The sequence below is a fragment of the Leptinotarsa decemlineata genome, unplaced genomic scaffold (genome assembly GCF_025532065.1).
Source record: "Leptinotarsa decemlineata unplaced genomic scaffold, Ldec_3_MD MMD2_P_RNA_scaffold_12, whole genome shotgun sequence".
NCBI lineage: Eukaryota > Metazoa > Arthropoda > Insecta > Coleoptera > Chrysomelidae > Leptinotarsa > Leptinotarsa decemlineata.
In genome coordinates this window covers 1,905,999-1,926,970 of record NW_027412526.1, presented here as the reverse complement: position 1 = coordinate 1,926,970, position 20,972 = coordinate 1,905,999, and the positions used below count along the sequence as shown (strand labels likewise).

The 20,972-nt window shown below is 35.3% G+C and overlaps 1 protein-coding gene across 1 annotated transcript in view; it reads right to left on the bottom strand.

Annotated features, from left to right (window-relative positions):
* Positions 1–13,578, bottom strand: part of Ems (empty spiracles) — a 45,264-nt gene extending 31,686 nt beyond the window's left edge. The window contains exon 1 of the mRNA XM_023173907.2: positions 12,796–13,578. Coding sequence (XP_023029675.1) covers positions 12,796–13,378 — 583 coding nt within the window. The 5' untranslated portion in view covers positions 13,379–13,578. The remainder of the gene's footprint in view (positions 1–12,795) is intronic.
* Between the last annotated feature and the right edge of the window lie 7,394 nt (positions 13,579–20,972).

Sequence of the window (20,972 nt, the reverse complement as noted above, 5' to 3'; positions counted from 1 at the left end):
ATGTCACAGCTCAACGTGGGTATGTCACCAAAAATGACATTAAACAATTTAAATTACATGAAAAATTGTTAGAATTAAATTTTGTACTCTCACATAATGAGGATGTCGTCAGAAGTCTCAAAATGAGTATTCCCTTTCTTTTTAATTATAAAAAAGATTTCTATATGATGAGTATTGAGTTATCAGATAATTCTAAATGTTAACAAGAAACAATTACCAATTTGTCAACCTCCTCAACTCTGAACTTCCATTCATTATATCGTTCTGTAATATCATATAACAGAGTCGTTGTTATCATGCGAAACTAATATGAAAATGCACAACTTTGTTTTTTGCATTAAAAATCCATTTTACCATGATTTTATAATGAACCAATTGATTGATCTCGTAGTTTTTATCAAATGTTTAAATATCTCACTGAATTGGATCAGCTGGACGTGATATTGAGATAATAATCTAATAATTTTTCCATTCTTTAAGTAAGACATAAAGAATGTCCTACCAACATATAAAAAATACTTTTTTGGTGAAACTCATACTTTACATATTTTCTCCTCTTCTAAAGTGACACAATCGAATCAAACAATCATAATATTCATTTGTGATGCAATATTTCTTCTTCAAGAGGAAGATTGAACTCCAGTCTTCCTCTTGAAGATGATCACTTGGTGATCGAAACATGGGTCTAGGTGTTGAAATTATTCATAATATCCATGTTTCTCTACATCAGAGCTATATTCCTTTCCCGGAAGCACTTCTTGAAGTTTCATAATGTTAATAGTCGCTGGGATCAAATCTGGAGCCTATGGTGGATGTGAAAGCAAATAATTCAGTTTTGAAATAGAAGCGATCGACTTGTGAAGATGTATCCAAGTTTCTATTGAATCATATAGCAAATTTTTCGGTTGGTGAATCTTTCGCTGTCGTTTCTTGAAATTGGATGGATTTGTTCCATAATTAATAGAATTAATGCGTCTTAACCGTTGTTGATAGCAAATTATTTCATGAAAACAGTATTCTTTGAAATGGCCTCTCGATAGTATGTAAAAAACTAACCATTACTGTCTTTTTATGATGATATGAATTTGTTGAGAAATCAGATTTGACAATATCCTTATGAGACGATTTGTGGGAAATTACGAAATGACGTTTACTATTGATTTCAATGATAGTCTAATCGAAAACAATTTTGTGCTGCTCGCCTTCATCTCACCTCTATCAAAGCACAATTATGTCATTATTTGATCCCCGAAAAATTTTCATCTTTACCCTCAACGAATTGTCTTTCCCGATATTCAAATTGAACGACAAATTCTGGACCCATCTTCATCATGATAATCATCTATATGGTGAATGGGATACACCTGGTGTAGATATTGGCAGGTGTAGCCCAAGACTCGCCGAACACACCCTGTCTTTGGCAACCTTGAGGTGTCTCATGGTGGTCTTCACGAAGGTTTTGGAAGGTGCAGCGATGTTACTTTCGTTGAGCGGCTTCTTCAACCTTCTTGGGATTCCCTCCGTGGAGGTGCACAAGTGAGGGAGCCACCCTTATCATTTGTAATTTATATTTGATCGATATGTTTCATTTCATATCCCCTACTGAATGCACCTGGATAAAGGACGTAAGTCACCCCAAGTCAAAAATAAAACGGAGAATAGTTTTCTCCACTACTTCTGATTCAACAAATACAATCTGATCCGTATTGGCTACCTATTTATCTTTAACTAGAAAATTGTTTATATGAATTATTGGAACTCATGAAAAATACATCACCATCATCTGCTTTGTGTTCAATTGATCTAGCAGTTTTTGATTTCTTATTAAAATCTCGCGATGAAGTTTTTTCACAGACAAAACACTTTACACTACAGGAAAATGTTTGAAGTACTCTACGAGCGGTACTTTTGCAAAATTTGTTTGAGACAAATGATTCATTTCCATTCAATCCCCAGTACAACAGCGGCCGTTTGAATAGTAGAAATGAACTTTTTTATTGAAACAGTTTGCCTCAAGCGATTCTTCCCGTTCTCTCTCTTCGTGAGTATTGTACAGCAATTGCGAAGCACTACACGAGCAAACTGCATAAATTTTACCGATTTCACCTACATCATTTCCAGCGCTAACAAGCTATTTACCGACACTGTATTGCATAAACAATAATTTGCAAAATTGAATTATAATCAGCGAAGTCGTGAGTACAATTATTATCGAAATTTTTTCATTGAATGCGCGACCAAGCTGATAATTGATTATTTATTGACTGTTGCGGCATAAGTGTATGCAAGTGATACGCAGGATGGAAAAACTCGAAAACTGGTTGAAGTTTATTTCTATTGTGCTCAAAAAAGTCCTTCGCATTCCTTATCCTCCATAAGAATCTAGAGCAACACCTTTCGTATCATACCGTATCTCTCAGTCTGAACCCGACCGACTCAAAACTGTTTAAAATCTTTCCGTTAATCAGCTGTCGCCCCCATACGAACGAAAACTCTTAGAAGTTGTGAAACTTGTGCGAGCTGAGGACTACCGAGGTCTTACCTTTCAACGTGTGATTCCCAAACTGCCGAAAGGCTACGATTCTCACCAACAGAAGGTGTTGATTAACAATTTGATTATATTCAGTGTGAATAAGTTCAAATTTATGTTATCATCATCGGCACAGTAGTGCTTCTACTGTACCGAATTATTTCTTCATGAAGGTAATAACTTTATAATTGTTCATCTACAATATATGGGGGTTTTTAATACCACAAAAATACATGATAATAAACAACAATTACTGCAAATTAATTATTTATGCTGAGTCTAATCAAGTGGTTTGACTATGTTATTTACGACCTGTTATCTATTACTCGTTCAACTTAAATATCGTGGTTGAGGTAGTAAAAAAGTAACTATGAACGGCTGGATTATAAACGCCTTTCAGTAATTGACACGGTGAATTTATATCGGTAATTTATTCATTAAAATTTAATTTGATCTAATAGCGATATTATATCGGACATAATCATGTCATACGGTGATTGTTTCGAATATTTTTTGTAGTTTCTAATAACATGTTGCTATATGCTTCTTGGAAACTACCATTCTTTTAAAATTACATATTTTCACGATGTTTAGGTTATTCGGTGATCACAAAAGACGAAATTGGTGAGGATGGAGCGACTCATTTTTGCTGCATAATGCTGTATTTGGAAAAACTATTGAGAAATATTCTAGCTCAATACTTTCTTGATTGTCAAAGCCCGTACTCTAAAAATTTGGAGATGCATTGAAGACATCATTACTCCAGAGAATTTGAATTACCCTCTTGTTATATAAATTCAATAGAACAACTAACCTAACAGAAATGCATTTTTTTAAGCATCAATTTTGTATATCTACTAATTGAGAATAAGTTCGAAATCTATTGAGGATATTTTTATTGAAACCTCTATAAGGAAATATTAGGACTTTGATTGCCAGGTATTCACTGGCAATTGCACGTAGATAATGGGACTAATTTTCTTACATTTTATCAGAGAGAATATAGACGATCAGATACTGGTAAGGAGTGAAATAATGCAAATTCTGTTGTGGATGATATTCTGGCTTAGTTAGAGAGCATTGTTGATGGTTAATCCCAATTCACTGTTATGGAAACAGATATGAGAACGTAGGAGATGCAGATAAGTACTTTCCACATCATCATCTTTTAATGTTTTCAATATACAATCATTCGCAGTTACAACTTTCGTAATGCAAGTTGATTATAGAACTGAATTCACCACTCCACGGCTTCATTCTTTTCCCATAACTCTGTAATTGTTCTTCAAAGGTGTCATGTTGACTTAATATCCACACCGTTACCGGGAAAGATATTATGTATCACCTTCGGCCTTCGCTAGCCACTTAGTCGATTAATCTTTCCGTAAACTCAATACACTCGAACCATGCTCACACTTCAATCCTCTAATGATCATTTAATATACCTGCACTTTAGTTTTTGTTAGTGAATTAAGCATTATTTTTTCCGCTAAACAAGAAATACCACCGACCATAATTATGGTTAATTATTCTTCAACAACATTAAGAGAGGTGTTTTTAAAAAGTACTTAGTACTTCTAATTGTCATATAAACGCGACGGAGGACTGTCATTATTCTGCTACGTAAAGCAGATGTTGGGAATATAAAAAATCGGAATATGATTATGTAGAAAAATTAATTATCCCACGCAGCGGTAGAAGGGAAAGGAGGAATTTCCCGGGGATTCTAGGAAAACATCAGCTGACTGAACAGGAAGTAGATTAGTACAAAGCCATACTTGCATTACTCCACATACAAGTGATTCTTCATTTTTTTTAGAAATTTCTCATCCAACAATAGTGAATGAAAGATTTTGAGATGATAGAATAGGAGAATCAATTACGATTTGTTCAAAATCACAATTGAATAATTCATAAAGATTTCATAGTGATTTCCAGGTTGACGAGTATTCCTTCCATTGTTTTAGTGAATGAACTTCCACTGTACGGTGTTAGGAGAGTTTTTTTGAATCTAATGGAATGCAGTACATATCAAAGATTCCAAATGGATTCATTTTCCAGCGATTCAGATCCAATGTGAATCGCTACTTTCGTACAAGCACTGATCTCAGAGCGCCTCCGGGTTTTTATTCTGTAGAGCTTGCCCAAAGAATTAGCCCATTAGAATCACTCCCAGATTCACTTCCAAATTTTTTTTTGCATTGAGTCTGAGGTTATCCGCAGTGGAAATATCAAATACATAATAAAGGTCTTGATTATCGAGACTTGTAGCGTATATTTCAACAATTGAATGTGAAATGCAACTGGATATCGTCCAAGGTGAGTCGTACTTCGTTTTTTTCACACAAGCTAATGAGCAGAGGGACGAGGATAGAACCTTGTGATATGCCGTTGCTTACTGTAAGTGGATCTGATATACATTCGTCAATAGAACCATTATACTGTGATTGCGGGTCATGGCTCATGGCAAAATTCCTGAATTCGGAAAATCAGAAAAAATTTTTTGAACAAACCTGTTTTTCCATTTTCCGCCCCTCTACGAACGACAACTCTCGAAAGTCGAAACTTGTGCGAGCTAAGGACTAACGAGGTCTTACCTTCCAACGTGTGATTCCTAATGTGGGAATTGAAAATGATGATGGGGTGATCTCGAAGAAAGCTACGTTTCAGATACTTTAGCACGGTTTCAGACGAGATTGGAGCGAACCAACGGATCGAGAGATCTTATGTTTCCATGTTGATTCTGAGTATTCTTCTTCTGAATGGAATTCAATCAGGTTTTTTTCTCTATGAATCCAGATAAGCTATTAAAGTTGAAATTGGAAGCTCCGTAGTGAAATAAATCTCACAATAACAAACAAATTCTCCAAGAGAAACTAGTTTCTCTTGGAAAGCATACAACATACGAACATACGAATCGCATGCAAGCATTTTGTATACGTTGTAACTTCTGGTGGTTATATTTCGCCAAGATTTTCAGCACTGTCTACCCAGTCAATGTCTGCGTTATCGAGAGTGAGCCTAAAGCCGTGTTTTTGCGGAACCCAGACTGCTCGTACAGGAGTATTCGATTTTACTTCGACTTGAGCTAATGAATTGGCGAGATATTGAGATTGAACGTTAGGAAAAAGGAAGACCTGCATGAACAGAACATCCTGTAACTATATAAACGTTGCTAACCACGGTACCTAATTGTAATTCTATTAGAGTGCATGCTATCAGAGAATTCTTAGATTGACTTAATATTCATTTGAATTCAACTGAGGTAATAGCCTTAAAGAGAATATGTTTTTTATTTTTCGCATGGTAAAATCGACGATTGTTTTAAATACCAAATAGGACGTCGCCTTGAATAAAGATGAGAGACTAATGGCGATTTATTAGTTTGTTATAATAATTGCGGAAGCATTTGCATTAATTGCTGTTTTTTATTGTCGACCTCCTTGGTGAGTCGCTAATGGTCATCAGAGATGGGCTTTCAAATACGGTTATTTGTATACGAAATTTTGTTAATAGTTGTCAAAGAGGAGCTTTGAATACATATCGCTGATTACGGCCAATTTAAAGAATAACAGTAAATACCTTTGCTGAATATTGAGGTTGACATCGAAATAAAAGTCACGAAACATATTCAATTAGGACATTGAATAATGGACATGTTAAAACAAGCCATGCCAATGAATCATTCAGGGTTTTTTATATCGGTGGTGTAATACAAATTTATTTCATTTGTTCTTTATTCATGAAACTGAAGGTCACTCAGATCAACCTGGAAATGGAAACAATAGGACTAACTCCGTAATTCTATGGAGTATCCAAAGGATCGGCTCTGGATCCACTTCTATTCGTCTTTTGTAAACGCCGTAACTGTTTCGTTATCCATTTTCAAGAAGCAGAAGATTCAGTCTTGAAACATATTTTCAATGCTCCAGACTATATCAAGGCAGATCTAGACACAATTTGAAAACTATACTATGACATATTCTTACATTGGAAGAAATGGAGTTTTGTTCAAACATATATTAAGGACGAACCTGTTGCTGTTGCTTTCTGCTGATTCAATCACCAATAATGGTGTGTAACTGTTGAAATTTCAGGGTTTTTGGTGAGAAAACCTTTGTTGAGTGAGTTCTGTGCATTATTGGAGTTTGCTTCAAAAACATTGAGGAACATTTGAGTATCGCTACACCATTATAGATTTTAGAATGTTAGCAGCATGAATGATAGAAAACTGGAGGCTCAGAATAACTTCTTGCCGCACATCGGCTTCAGTTTCAACTCAGTCTTTCGATTGGGGTTTTTGCCTCACGTTTCGTCTATCACTGCGGTAAGCATCATCAAAAGCGATAAAGCAACGAATGAAGTATTTCGATTGTTGTCACAGGAGTTCATACTGAAACACGCAGACAAAGGCCATTGAATCCGAATAGATGTCATGCTCTTCTATTAAGAATGGTACCATTGCCAAGATCCCCTATAAATTAGCTGCATTTCCACATATGACCTTTTCAATTTATTTCTGTTATCAGTTAATCGAAAAGGCAATTTTTTTTGTTCCATAACAACTTCCTCGACAAGCAGCGAGGTCCTAGATGATGTCTAAAGGATTCAAGTCAGGTGAGCTTGCAGGCCATCTGACAGAACCATGTGCAATCAACTACGTAAAAAGTACCTCTTTGTGAACAAATTCAATATTTCGAATGCAGCAAAGATAGCTGAAGCAACGAAGAAAAACAGGGGGTGTGTCAAATGTTTGTGCCCACCGGTAAACTCGAATAAACAATTATTCCGTTGTTCGTATTCAAAGCAAGTTGGCAAGTCACCACGTCATGGCCTCCCCAACATGCGATAAAGCAATCTAAGATGCTAATATGCCCTTATGGGCGAGTGGTTCGCCGGGGAAGGAACCAGTGATAATTTGTTAGGGCATATTTAGAAGTTGTGATTACCGACCATTTCGGTAGATACTACCTTGAGGAGCGGTAATTATTTACACATTAGCGATGCCGCTAATTATACGTAAGAGCTCACCACTATCATTAGTTTTAGGTCTTGAAATTAATACTCTAATAGTGTGATAGGTGCAACGGAGAAAAAAGGCATTAATTGCTGACGATTCCTCAAGGTACAACATGCAAATGTCAGCTCGGTAATGGCAATCATTCTCCTTTGGTCATGGGCGTACGATTGTTTCCTTATACTATTCCAATGAATCAATGAATGTTTTAAGGGAAATTACTAGCAGACCAGAGACAATCTGTTAAGTCTGAGCTTGAGCTCATGGACTTTAAAATTGTCAAAGCTGGTTTGATGATCATTATCTTATATATAACTGAGCAGATGTAGAATCACGAGGCGAAGAAGAGAAAAATAACTGCATATCGTCTGCATAGTGATGTACATTGAACTTTTCCACAAACAGTGCAAATCACAGATATACAAGCACATCTCCATAATTTTGGATTCAGTTCATCCAAGTGATTAGGCTGAAATAGACTATTTATGTAATAAATGAATAAATAAATGAAAATATACCAGTGTATAGCAACCAAGGAAAGTGTATAACTGTGTTGTATATCAATCATTGAACAGTATCCAAACTGCCTCTTGGTGGTTTCATTTTTTCGCCCGCTACCAATGGTAATTAACCTTATTTATCCAAGTAATTAGGCTGAAATAGCTTATTTGGGTGATAAACAAATGAATAATTAAAAATATACCAGTGTATAACAACCAAAAACAGTATATAACTATGTTGTATATCAATTATTGAACAGTATCCAAACTGCTTCTTAATGGTTTTATTGTTTCACCCGCTACTAATGGTAATTCATCTTATTTATCCAAGTAATTGGGCTGAAATAGCCTATTTGGTTAATAAATGAATGGATAAATAAAAATATACCAGTGTATAACAACCAAAAAGCATATTTGGTTAATGAATAAATGGATAAATGAAAATATACCAGTGTATAACAACCAAAAAAGCATATAACTGTGGTGTATATTAATCATTGAACAGTATCCAAACTGTCTCTTAGTGGTTTTATTTTTTCACCCCGCTACCAATGGTTTCAACGTTTCAAATTTTCTCCCAATTACATTTGCATAGTACTACATTCAGCGTTGGTGTCAATTTGCCATCGATTTGCATCGGCTTGCAACACGTACTTATTAATAAAAGAAAAGTACGTTCTCTAGGCGTTCACATAATAATCTCCAAATGGGACATCTGCTCATTTAAATGTCGGTTGTCTGGAAAGGTACTTTTAATGATACCTGTATCTAAATATTCGTGACTGCCACTATGACTGTTTGGTAAATTCTAGGAAATGGCCGTTGGGTTCAACTAAAACAGCCGAGCATATGAACATGTATGTATTTTTGTAGTTCCGTGAGTGGCAAATGAAGAAAAACCATATTGAATCCTCACTCATGAATTTTTTTAAAAGACCTCATACAATGCATGAAAAAACGTTTAAATTATGCCTTAAATTTCAAAAATTTCAATGTTGATTCGGTTTCTCAACATCCATAAACGAGTTCTTCAATGCCTTCTTTGTTGAATCTTTCGAAAGATTCTAAAAATGAATTTCAAACAGTAAATAATTTTTCATATAGTTGTAAATTCACTTCGATTAAAATACCTTCAGTCACATATTCAGTTCAGTATAACCTCAATCTTTGCTAGTTGCAATTCCTACCTATATATTTTCAATCAAGAAGGGGTCTTACTGAATGAAAGTATACTATTGCCGTGGCTTTTCTCTTTTTTTTACCTTTGAGCTTGGATTTTATCAATCAACATTAAAAAAATTATTTCATTCCATTTTCGAAATAATATATTCTGCGTGTTTTCTCTCCCGCAATTAATGATTCGGTATTCGTCCTGGATAATTTCATATCATACCGGGTGTCCCAGAAAACACCGAAATAGTATTTTTTGTACAGGGGACTTCAAATGTTACTTATTCATTCGTTACACCTCGAATTCCACTGTTCAAAACTCATTAGCAGAACTGCATTCATGTGGAATAAACTTCCTGAGAATGTTTTTCCAAATGGTTTAAATCTCCAGCGATTCAAATCCAATGTGAAACGCTAATTTCATTCAGGCACCGCTCTTAGAGCGCCCTGAAGATTTTTCTGTAGTGCTTTGTTATGTCCTTCAAAAAGAAATTTATTGTATCTATATGCAAGAGACATTACATCAAAGGCAGAGCAACTAAGCAAAAAGATAGGTACCGTGAGTTGCATTGATGACTAGGTTTATCAACTTTCTTCTATAAAATAATCAATGTAAATTGATTTTCCTACTTTTTTCATTATTTGCTCACCTACAAAACTTATGCTTCGTCTCATAGTGAAAAAAAGATTTTGACACATTTTTTGTTGCATAATTATAAATGACATCAATTTCCTGCCGTCAAAGCGAATAAAAACACGAGCATAAGAAGCTGTAATTGAAAATTAGTTTAAGCCTGTGGCAAAATATGGAAAACAGGAAATTATAACGGTTAGACGTATTTTTTAATATGCGGTTTTGTTATCATTTTCTTATTTCCTTATTACGACCATGGGTGGTATCATGAAGAACAATAATATAGCGGTTACCTGTTACTTCCTCAAGATATGAATGTTTCCACATAGTAAAGGAGTAGATTTGGTAAACAATTCATAAAATTCTGAACAATGGAATACGAATAGGTATACTCACAGATTTCAATAACTTTGAGGAATAGGGTGTTAGGAGTTGGAAATCAAATTAGTTCACATAAATAAATACGTTGGTGAACTCGCATTCCAAAAAATGGAATGAAATCTAGTGAACATCACAAACGGAGGAACTCCATAGGGGATGTTTTCAATGGTGATATTTGTCAGATATAGTTGTTGTTCTTCAAAATCTGGTTCAACGAGAAAAAACCCAGTGATCTTCAATCAAATCATTTGGAAATTTCAGTTCGTTTATGTTTATGAATTAGCAGAGCTATCGAACCATTGATCACTGAGTTAGCTTGCTATTGTGAGCATTCATTGTAGAATCTCATATTTGAGAACCATACTGGTTTATTCCCAAGTTGATTCATCTACTGGGTGCTATATTCCATGCCAAAGAGGTTGAGGTGTGAACTTCATGCAGCCAGACACAGTCAAAATATATTTGGTACCAAATGCCTGGCTTAGTACACTTATTCCAGAGATTGAATACAATCAATCGACCAATTCAACAAAGAGCAGAATCTTCACACCAGAAATCTATTTTAGTTCAGGTTGATTCATGTACAATCGGATTTCTGGGTACCTTCGAGGAAATTGGCACTTCTGAGGGATTCCTATCTTCAATAATTTCAGAGAAAAGACCCCAAAACTAACAGTTTCATTTGCATTTTCCTGAGTACTGATTCAGTTAACAGATACTCCTTTATTCATTTTTGATTCTTTCTACCAATCTTTCTAAGCTGAGATACGTATTTGCTTGCATTTGTTCTGGTACTCCTTTCTGGCTTCATCATATTTCACAATGGAATATCAAAGTTACTTTAATTCCTCTGCTACTTCTTTCTTCATTTACTACTCCAACTTGTTCAAAATAAAAGATTACCAAGATTTTACAAGAGTTGATCATATGTTTGGATGTATATTATTATTGTAAGACTATAACTCTGTTCCTGTTGAATTGTCGAAAATACTATTGAAAGACCTCAATGTTTCAACGATAAATTTCTTATTTAGCAAAACAATGAGAGGAACCCGCATAAATATTCAAAGATGAAAAGTTCAAATATGAAAAATCTAAGCTACGAGCATACAAAAACAATTCCTGGCCAAAACACGTTTTTCTATAATAAAAATAATCATCCAGTGGAAAAAAACAATGAATTGAATGTTGAGCTAACGGTAATATGTCTCAGGTTTGTTCAATCGTTGATTGATCTATCTGAAATCTGATACTTTCAAACTTGATCCTTTCCAATCAATAGCCTAATAATTATCGCTCTTCCCACGCATATTATTTGGATTAATTGGTTCTAAAATAACGAAATAATACTTGAAGAGGTCCGGCAATGTTTGTTGTTAGTTCAATATCGTTATTTGTATGACTAGACTGTCGACAAATGTGTTCCAATGTCGACATTTTTCAAATAAACTGCAGAATGGATGTTGGTATTCCTTTTTTTTTGTACACATCGGTACGAGTAACAACGTGTGTTAACTTCACTATATATTGGTGAAGTTGTGGTCTATGACGGAAGTTTCCAAAGATAACTTTGTTTCCAGAAATGATAATTCAGTCGATACGAAACTCGTGTGAAATTGTGGTCAAACGTTGGACTGATAATGGACGATTATAATGATTTCATTATGATGGCAATTTTATAGTAAGTCCAGAAGTAGGTGTATATATTTTAGATCTATTTTATTATTGAAGAAAAAATTTATTTCCTGTGAACATTTACCTTCGAAATGACAAAAATAGATGAATTGGAGAAGGTTTTTTAATAATTACACCATCAACTTGTTCTATATTGAAACCAAATGAAAACTGAGTTCAAAACAGAAAACACTGCAAACTTTTTGCTGACTTTTCAATGATATTTCGATGACTTTTCACACTATTCGACTCTAGAGTCACGTTTGATTCAATTTTTTGATATTTCTCTCACTCCCAAACTGCTACTTTCACCACTATTAGTTGAATTAAATCTTTCAAAAAGACAATTAGTCACAGCTCACAAAATAACTGACAACTACACCTCATACCACTCCAAAGAACTAATAGTTGCATCTATTTGTACTAGTAATCAGGTTGCAACATTTTGTTCAAACTTGTTAAGATCTATGGTGAGTTGCTCTGTACCGTGATTCAGGTTTGAACAAAAATTCTACAATGAATCTTGATGGAAAAATAATGTTTCACGCTGGTAATTATCGTTTGTGTATGTGGTTGTTGATAACTTGTCTTGAATGAGAATCGATAACCAGTAATATCAAAGTGATTCGGATCATTTGTCACATTTTATTTTTTCTAAAATTCAAAAAGCTATCAAAAATTGATAACAAGTTGTGCAAAGTTCATGTGCTTTCGTCGTGTCTGATGCAACTTAATGGAATATCCATATATGCGAAAATGTAATTTGTGAATGTAAGTAATACACACTTTAAAGTAGCGCTATATTGAATGTGTGCAATATCAGTGATTTCAAAAATATTTAGTTAATTCTCAGTATTACCCGCTGATCAAGGATCTGTTGTGGACTTACCTCCAGGAAACCTATGAGGAAATATCCTCCCATGCCTCGACAACAGCCACGGGTACAAGGGATAACTGTCTCTGGGCTGGGTATGCTGCATGGGTGACGGTTGTCCTGGAAACCCATGCTGTCCGGAGCTCAATGCCGCCGCTAAAGCGGCCCCTTGGAAATGGGCCGCCAACGCGAAAGGATGCTGCCCATGGTTGTGCATCATCTCAGGCTGCAGAAACCCGTTTTTCGGCACCAAGTTAGGATCGTACGTAGGATTAGGCCTCACTAAGGTATGTGCGGGGATACCAGGAACCATGATGGGAGGCTGAGGGGATCCGTCGGAAGATCTTTGCGGGGAGTAGTGCTTGGGAGAACCGTTGAGTCTATTTTCCGCGTCACTGCTTGGCGATAAGGGGGCTGAACTTTCTGAGTAATGCACCGGGGAGAGCTGGGGGCTTCCCTGACTTGCTCCGCCGACTATGGAGTCGATGGAGAAGCCTATCTTGGGCTTCGAAGGCACTGCCACTATAGGTGTCGGTGCCAAAGGCATCATGGTTGGATTCACCGACGAGACCAGCGGGAAATACTGTCGCGCTAACATTTGAAGCTGTCCCAAAGCATGCTCCAAGTAAAGTCCGACGTCATCATCACAACACTCTAGATGTTTACACCCGATTGTCACTACACATCAGCGCGAGGTCACTAGCACTAGCACAAGACGGAAAGGGTGCTATGCGATTATTGGGGAGTTAAAAAGTTCGACGTGCTACCGCTCACAAATCTCTTGCATTAATAAGCGGGATAAGTGTTGTCGCTGTAGCGCTCGGTGGTGGGGACGGTCCGGCCGCTAGTGGGGAGGCTCCCTACGAGGATTGGCGTTGCCAGCGAATCCCGGCTGCGCTTCCATTGGTGCAGAGGCGCAATACTAATGGTATTAAGGAGCTGCGCCGCGCCCCTTATTTGCGCCTCCTTATCGCCGGGGAAAAACTCGTTTAGCGCGATAAATGTTGGGATATTACACTTATGGCATAGTTAGCTTAAGACAAACAGGTTACGGCTATTCGTTGAGGTTTTTTCACGGATCAAGACGGCTAGTTGACAGTCGCATATTTGTTTTTGAAGTTATCGACGCCTTTGGATGCGCGCGCAGTCGCGGAGGGCGTGGTGTTTGGCCGTTAAATTATTTTAATTGAGGTGTCGACAATGAGGCTTGGGGTTTTTATAGCTTCACCTACTCGGAGTTTTAATGCAATTATAAAATTTCCTCGCGGGGGAAATTTAATTGCTTCATTTAATGTCAACTCCTCGGACGATTGAATAATCGATTTAATATCAGTCGCTTACTTGATGGCTTGTGTCAAGTGGGCTGCTCATTATTACGGGAAAAACTGCCTCAAAGTTGATTGATAATGTTGAGTCTATAAGCTTTCACAATGCATGTAATTTATTTTGTTGTGTAGCGTTTCGAGAATTGGTTATTTCTAATAGTTGGTGACGGTCGTAAAGTTTAATGGATTTCGCTTCTCAAATTTGATATTTTCCGTAATTGATCATGACCATAAAACTTTGTGAGGCAATGAAATCTGCCATTGTATACCAGCAGAATCGATTTTGAATATTCATTATTCAAAAATTTAAGTGTTGGCGTTGGTAAATTAACCTGGATAATTGTGTTCTACAGAAAGACACAAGACACAATGTCAATTATATAGGAACAGTTAAAATTTTGGAATAAACAGAACATTTCTACAAGAATCACAGGCACTCTACTATTGCCTAAGTAACTAACCGTGCTGAATGTTGAATGAAGACATCAGTCAGTCGTTGAACCTCAAGGATCTATTCATGCAGAACTTGTTATGTATTCCAAATTCATATGAAATAAAATCGACCTTCATTTACCAAAATTTTGCATAATTCTGCTAATTGAACATTATTCAATGTGAAGGCATAGAAATATCCTGTCTACCATTTCCGCTCTTGCAAATTCAGAGACATAATTTACCCTAAAAATATTGACATTAATCCTGTTAACATTCCAATCAGAAACTATTTCTGATGTGTCGTCTGCATACGTTGTACCAGAAGTTACAGAATTGAGTTGAAGGGCGCAAACATATAACACAAGCAATATAGGTTCCAGTACCGATCCCTGAGGAACCTCAAGATCTGAAAGCTGATAGGAAAGTCTATGCTCATTTATAGTTTCGTAAAACGATTTAAAATGTGGGTTTCAGATTATTTGTTGATTTCATTCGCATATTGAAAATATAAAAATGTTGATTCTCTATTAGTTTACTGTCATCGTTATCTTCAAGTCTGACGATTCAACATCTTTTGGAAATTGTTGAAAAACAATTGTCTATACTACATCGTTTGTTGAAATTTCGTTCATTAAAAGAGGCGTAGTAGAAAATATTTATGTGGGAATTTTTTTTTGTGTTTTTTTTTCACTACTGATGCAAGAAGAGTGTGAATCTTTGAAAATAAATGGGATAATTGGATATATCAATTCAAAAAATCTCTAGGTATTGCAGAAATTATTTCAAGCGTTAGAAACTGGAAGGAAAAATCTATGTGAAACAACTACTTTGGGAAAAACAGTTTCTTGCCTTCCTACTCTTTTATTATTATGGATACAAAAAATTTTAAAAACCTCCGAAAGAAGGAATGAAGTACTCATTTTCATGAAACTTCCACGAAGATTTCTAGATCATGAATAAACATTTGTTCCAGATGAAAACTGAAAGGAAAAATAGGTTTTGGAATATCCGTAATAAAATTGATGTATAGATATCATTTACAGAAATATATGTAATACTACACACCGTAATATATGGAACTATTGATAGAAAAATTCCACCCACGTAGGAAACAATCAAGCTCTTGATGAACTTCGATGTTTCGGGAAATAACACTTGTCTTCATCTCCTCATCAGCACAATTTCAAGTACGGAGCACGCATTTTTTTCAAAAAAATTTGACTTAATATCAGTTTCATTAGGGATTTTTGGAAAAATAACTAAATGACAGAGAGTGATTTTGCTGTAATTCAATGTTCCTATTCTTCAAAGGAATTATTACTGTTGGACTTCTTTTTCCAGTTTGTAGAAGTTAGTTATTTTCTTTCATTATTTGGAAGTTTCCTATAATTTTTTGTATAAAGAAGGAGAACAAAAAAGGCAAAAAGCATTTTTCCCTGAAAAATAATTCTTTGAAATAAATGAATCATTCAAACTATTATATCCGTCTAAAAGAAGTTTCATATACATAAATATTAATGAATATATACCTATTAAATAATTCAAACACAATTTGAAACAATACAAGCGATATTCTTCATTTGGACGTCAACATGTAGGTCACCAAATATACGGTTTTTTGATTCATTCTGCAAATTCTATTTATGTACACTAGAACGGGTATCGGTTCTAATACCGTACCTTGTGGTGCACCATCATTTAGTTTTAAAGAACATTGAGTTATGCCAACTTTCACTCGTCGTACCTAAATGGTAGAGCCTATATACGAACATCGGAAATTTTATTTTTTGGCGACTACTTCAACAACAACCACGGTAAGTCTCGATATGAAAAGATATCATTTCTGTTCCCCAGAATAGAAAACTTTTATCACATTTAACTGACCTTATAGGTCTCATCGTTTCCGAGATATAAATAGTGAAATCAGCTAAAAAACTGGACTGTATATTTTGAATTTCATATTCAATTATTCTATATGACATTTTCGTCAGGAAGTTATCCATAGTTACGAATAGTATTTAGCAGTTTTTGCTGTTGCAATCAAATTAAGTGAAGAAAACTCTTGCTTTTGGATTTTTCCATCATGAATTCGAAAGTAGACTGGCGATGAACTATCCCTGAAATTGACAATCAGCAAGTTTTATGATTTCTAATATTTTTCTCAGATTTTCAAAACAAAGGATAGATTTTTATCAGTATGAATGACACATTTATGGGGTAGAAGTTGGGAATGAGGGACGCTATTGAAAATTATGAACAGTAGAGGTCTTTGTACAGATCCTTGTGGAACGCCATTATCAATATGCTCTGAGTTAGATATACTTTCGACTTCTAGATTAACAGTTGTTATGGATTGTTCAAATACTCTCCTCCTCACATCTCTTTTTGAAACATCATGATTAAGTGAGTCAAACCGACAGACATCTTTATTTTGGAAAGCGCTTCTCTCCTTCGTCTACAACATAGTAATGTTTCATATAAATAAATACATAATTGTAGAACAACTTGCTCGATAAACCATGCGAAAAGTAGGATGAGTGAATATAAATACTGGGTGTGGCCCAAGAAACATGAATTCGCGCAAATTTTAAAATCTATCACTTATTTTAACCATTCCAGCCGTTAGAGAAGGATACGGATGAAATTATACCCTGTCAAACCTATCCAACTGTAACATGTTCCATAGTCGAGCGTGGATTTATTAGAAAAGGGTTTTTATTGGATCGATCCAAGAATATTGCATTGTATTTGTTCGAAACAAGTGTGAAAAGCATTAATCGAGTACTTATTCATTCACCTTTATCTCATTACATTGTCCTGTATTCTTCTTTCCTACGTGAATAAATATAATTATTATTATTATTACTCACTGGAATGGTTTCAAATTTGCACCTACTCCTACTGTATCTATTCTGTTTGCTGATAGCAAAATATTTGCGTTCGGGTCGATTTCTACCTGCAGTGGCGTACATTTGGTTATTTAATCAAAAATACCCCAGTTTAAACTGATACCTACGTGTATTTATTTATATACAGTTGATATTGTTATAACGTTTTGATTTGAAGTATTCACAAAATAATCGATAGGAATGCTTATTGAGGAAGATAATGGGTATAAGCAAACATTGTGGTTTTTCATCATCAGATAAATCCGGTGAATCTTCGTTGAACTTTGTGATTTGAGGTTCTTCAATTTCCCATATATTTAAGGGCTTTTTAGAAAATAATTTGACATCTTTCAATGTATATGCTGTGTTTTTTGATACACCGGAGCACTTTATTTGGGAACTTATTACCTTTATTTGAGAATCATATTTATATCAAATGGTATGTTTTTTGCCGAGGCCACCAAATGATATCCACTTTTCTCAATGAATTAGTTGGTATAGTGTACCCCAAAGCTCAATTCTAGGTCCACTATTGTTCCTAATTTACATAAACGATATCAAATATGTCTTAACTCATAGCTCCCTAGTACTCTACGCTGACGATACGACTTTTACAAATTCCGAGAGAAACTTTCAATCTTCAAAGGATAGTATGGTCATTACAATGTCCAGAGCTTCAGACTCATTTTATTAAGAGTTTTTGGGAGTATACCTGGACCCCTAACTGAAGTTTGACTGTCATGTGAATTATATAGCTAGAAAAGTTAATAAAAGCATTCACCTTCTGAAACATCTTAGATCAGTAGTGGACCAGAAAGTTTGTGTGATGACTTCTAGAGTATTTGGCCTTCAGAGAAGAGCAATGGGTGTACTTTCCTACGTGGGGTATCGAGGCGATGTTATTGATCTTAAAATCATGACCATTCCATCAAGATACATATACGAATCCATTGTCTATATGCGTGAAAATATCAGTCAATACAAAACTCAAAGCAATGGACATAATTACTACACAAGGAATGCTTCACTTTATTATGCTCCAGAATTCAACAACAATCTACCTTGCCAGATCAGGGATCGAGAAACAAATAAACTGAAAATTGCATTAAAAGATTATTCAACAAACAAAGCCTTCTAAAATATACAAAAATATACAATAATATAAATATACAAAATTAGTAAAATATCACCTGAATATTCCAGATATTGGTGGAGAAATATTGAACAGAAGTCATTTTTTGCGAAGGAAAATCAGTTTTTTCATCAGTGGCGTTCTCGGGGTTTATGCCTTAAGAGTCTATGCAACAGGTAGTAGACTTGCCTGAACTTCAACTAACATCTGTGAACAACTGATGAATGTATCTCAGGATAGTTCTGTTTCATTTCAATGTATCTATTCTAATTTTCCAGAATTGAATATTTACTACGCCACTGGAAATGTTTCTCCACAATTAGTTCTAAACGCTGTTTAGGCAGGAATGAGCAACTTGCACGAACGCCTTTATCCTTTCTAATGTTTCCAACAATCCTCCACTCATTATTATAATGATATCGTCAATTTGGACAAACTGACGCTGCAATTAAGTGCAATTAAGAAATTACTAATCCACTTCGTAATGTTCACGTATAATCCGGCAAGGTTGATTACCAGGAAAATAACGTTGATTTTCTTTCCAGCTGTAATTGGACCATAAGGCGGGGATTCGAGCGTGTTTGCGTTTAGTTTTGAGTTCCTACGAATGTGACTTCGGAGATTTACGAGCGACAAAATACTTCTGGTTTGTTTTCATGGAAAAAGTAACGACGCATAACATTCCACCTTTCGGAACGACACAAAGTTGTATCATCTGCCACGAGTAAATACAGAAAAAGGGAAATACGAGGGTGGCATCAGAACTATGCGGCCCAACAAAGAAAACACAAAAATTTTGGAAAAACATGTATTCCATTTTCAACTTTTCTCAGCGTCGTTCGGTAAGTTTGATACAGTTTTTATAATAAAAAGTGTCTTGCTTCTCAAAATAGCCATTAGCTGCCAACATCACTTCTCAATAGTTGCTGAATCTTTGGCCTTTGTGACAGGTGTGTATCACCTGGTTACCAACAAACAGTATTGTTTACAGCTCACACATTTTATTTGAAGTTCTTGCTGGTGTTTTGCATATTGAAGATGCTGCAAAAAGAGCTTCAATTGAATTGTTTCCAAAAAATCGGCTCAGCAGTACGACATCGCATATTCTATAATTTTCTTGGCTGGTGTAGACTTAAAAACGTTGAAGGAAATTTCAGCGAAACCGTCTTCTCAGCCTATCTAGAAGAGAAACCAAAAATATGGAACTCGTCAACTTTGTGGAGCAAGTTTTCAATGATAAAGTCGAGTGCCGTCAGGAGCTTCAAAATAATGTGTCACAAGTTCCCCGTTTTCATTCAATATTTTTTCCCAGATGACGCCCAAGGGGCGTACATTAAAGAAATGCACTGTATACCACGACACTGTTAATTACATAGTTATTGAGATATGGGGTTACAAAAACACATGACATTGAGCAGACAAAAATTTGAAAAAAAACATGACAAAAATTAATAGTAGACAGTTACCATCTCTCTTTATCGTTCACGCATATAACAGAGACACAGTTAGCTCTACGCATTTCAATACAAATACCACAGATTTCTGAAACATACTATCCTCCGCAAAAACCCTGTAATAAACCCCATACTGTCCTACTAACAAACACCATAAAAACAGGATTACCTCTAAGTATAATCCTTTTTAGTCGAAACGTTTAGCGGGGTCCTTCCCATTTGCGGTTTCAGAAATAATACCATTTAAGTAATACTTATTTTCGAAGATTCCTGTTCGACAAACTATTAACTTGTAATTCATTTAACTTCGACTGACTTTTGTGCTTTCCGATTTTCGGCGAATTTACATCGGCTCAAGTTGGTTTCAGCCTTCAGAAGATAACGAGGTATTGAATGTTTAGCCGATTAGCCGGATTAGTGAGTACAATCGTAAATTTTTTTCTTGACGTTCACTGTAATTGATATTACTTCCTGGGCGTGGTGTAATTTTTCATCAGAGGATGAAAGGCAGAATAGGTAGAGGCATTATTTGCTATACACATTTGCGATATTCGTTACTGAATGAGTCATTTTTTGTGGAGGAAAATCAGTTTTTGTACAACTGTTACTAAAAGTGACATTTTTAAAGGTTGTCAAGAGTTTTCAAACTATTTTTCAACCAAATAGCAATCAAATATTATTCATTATGAATGATAGATATAGATACGATTGAATTCTGTTACAAATGTATTTTACAGGGTGTAACTAAATAAGTGTGAAACATTCAAGGAGGTTATTCCTCATCGAAAAAAAAAAGATCTTTCATATAAAGGAATTTCATTGGATCATCCCTTGTTAAGGGGTAGATAGATAGATCTTTAATTTAAATAGGATATCCTAATAATATACAAATCAACTAGAATGGTAGAAATAAAAAAAATGGTATGTGTTACATATAGAAATGACTTAAATGTATGAC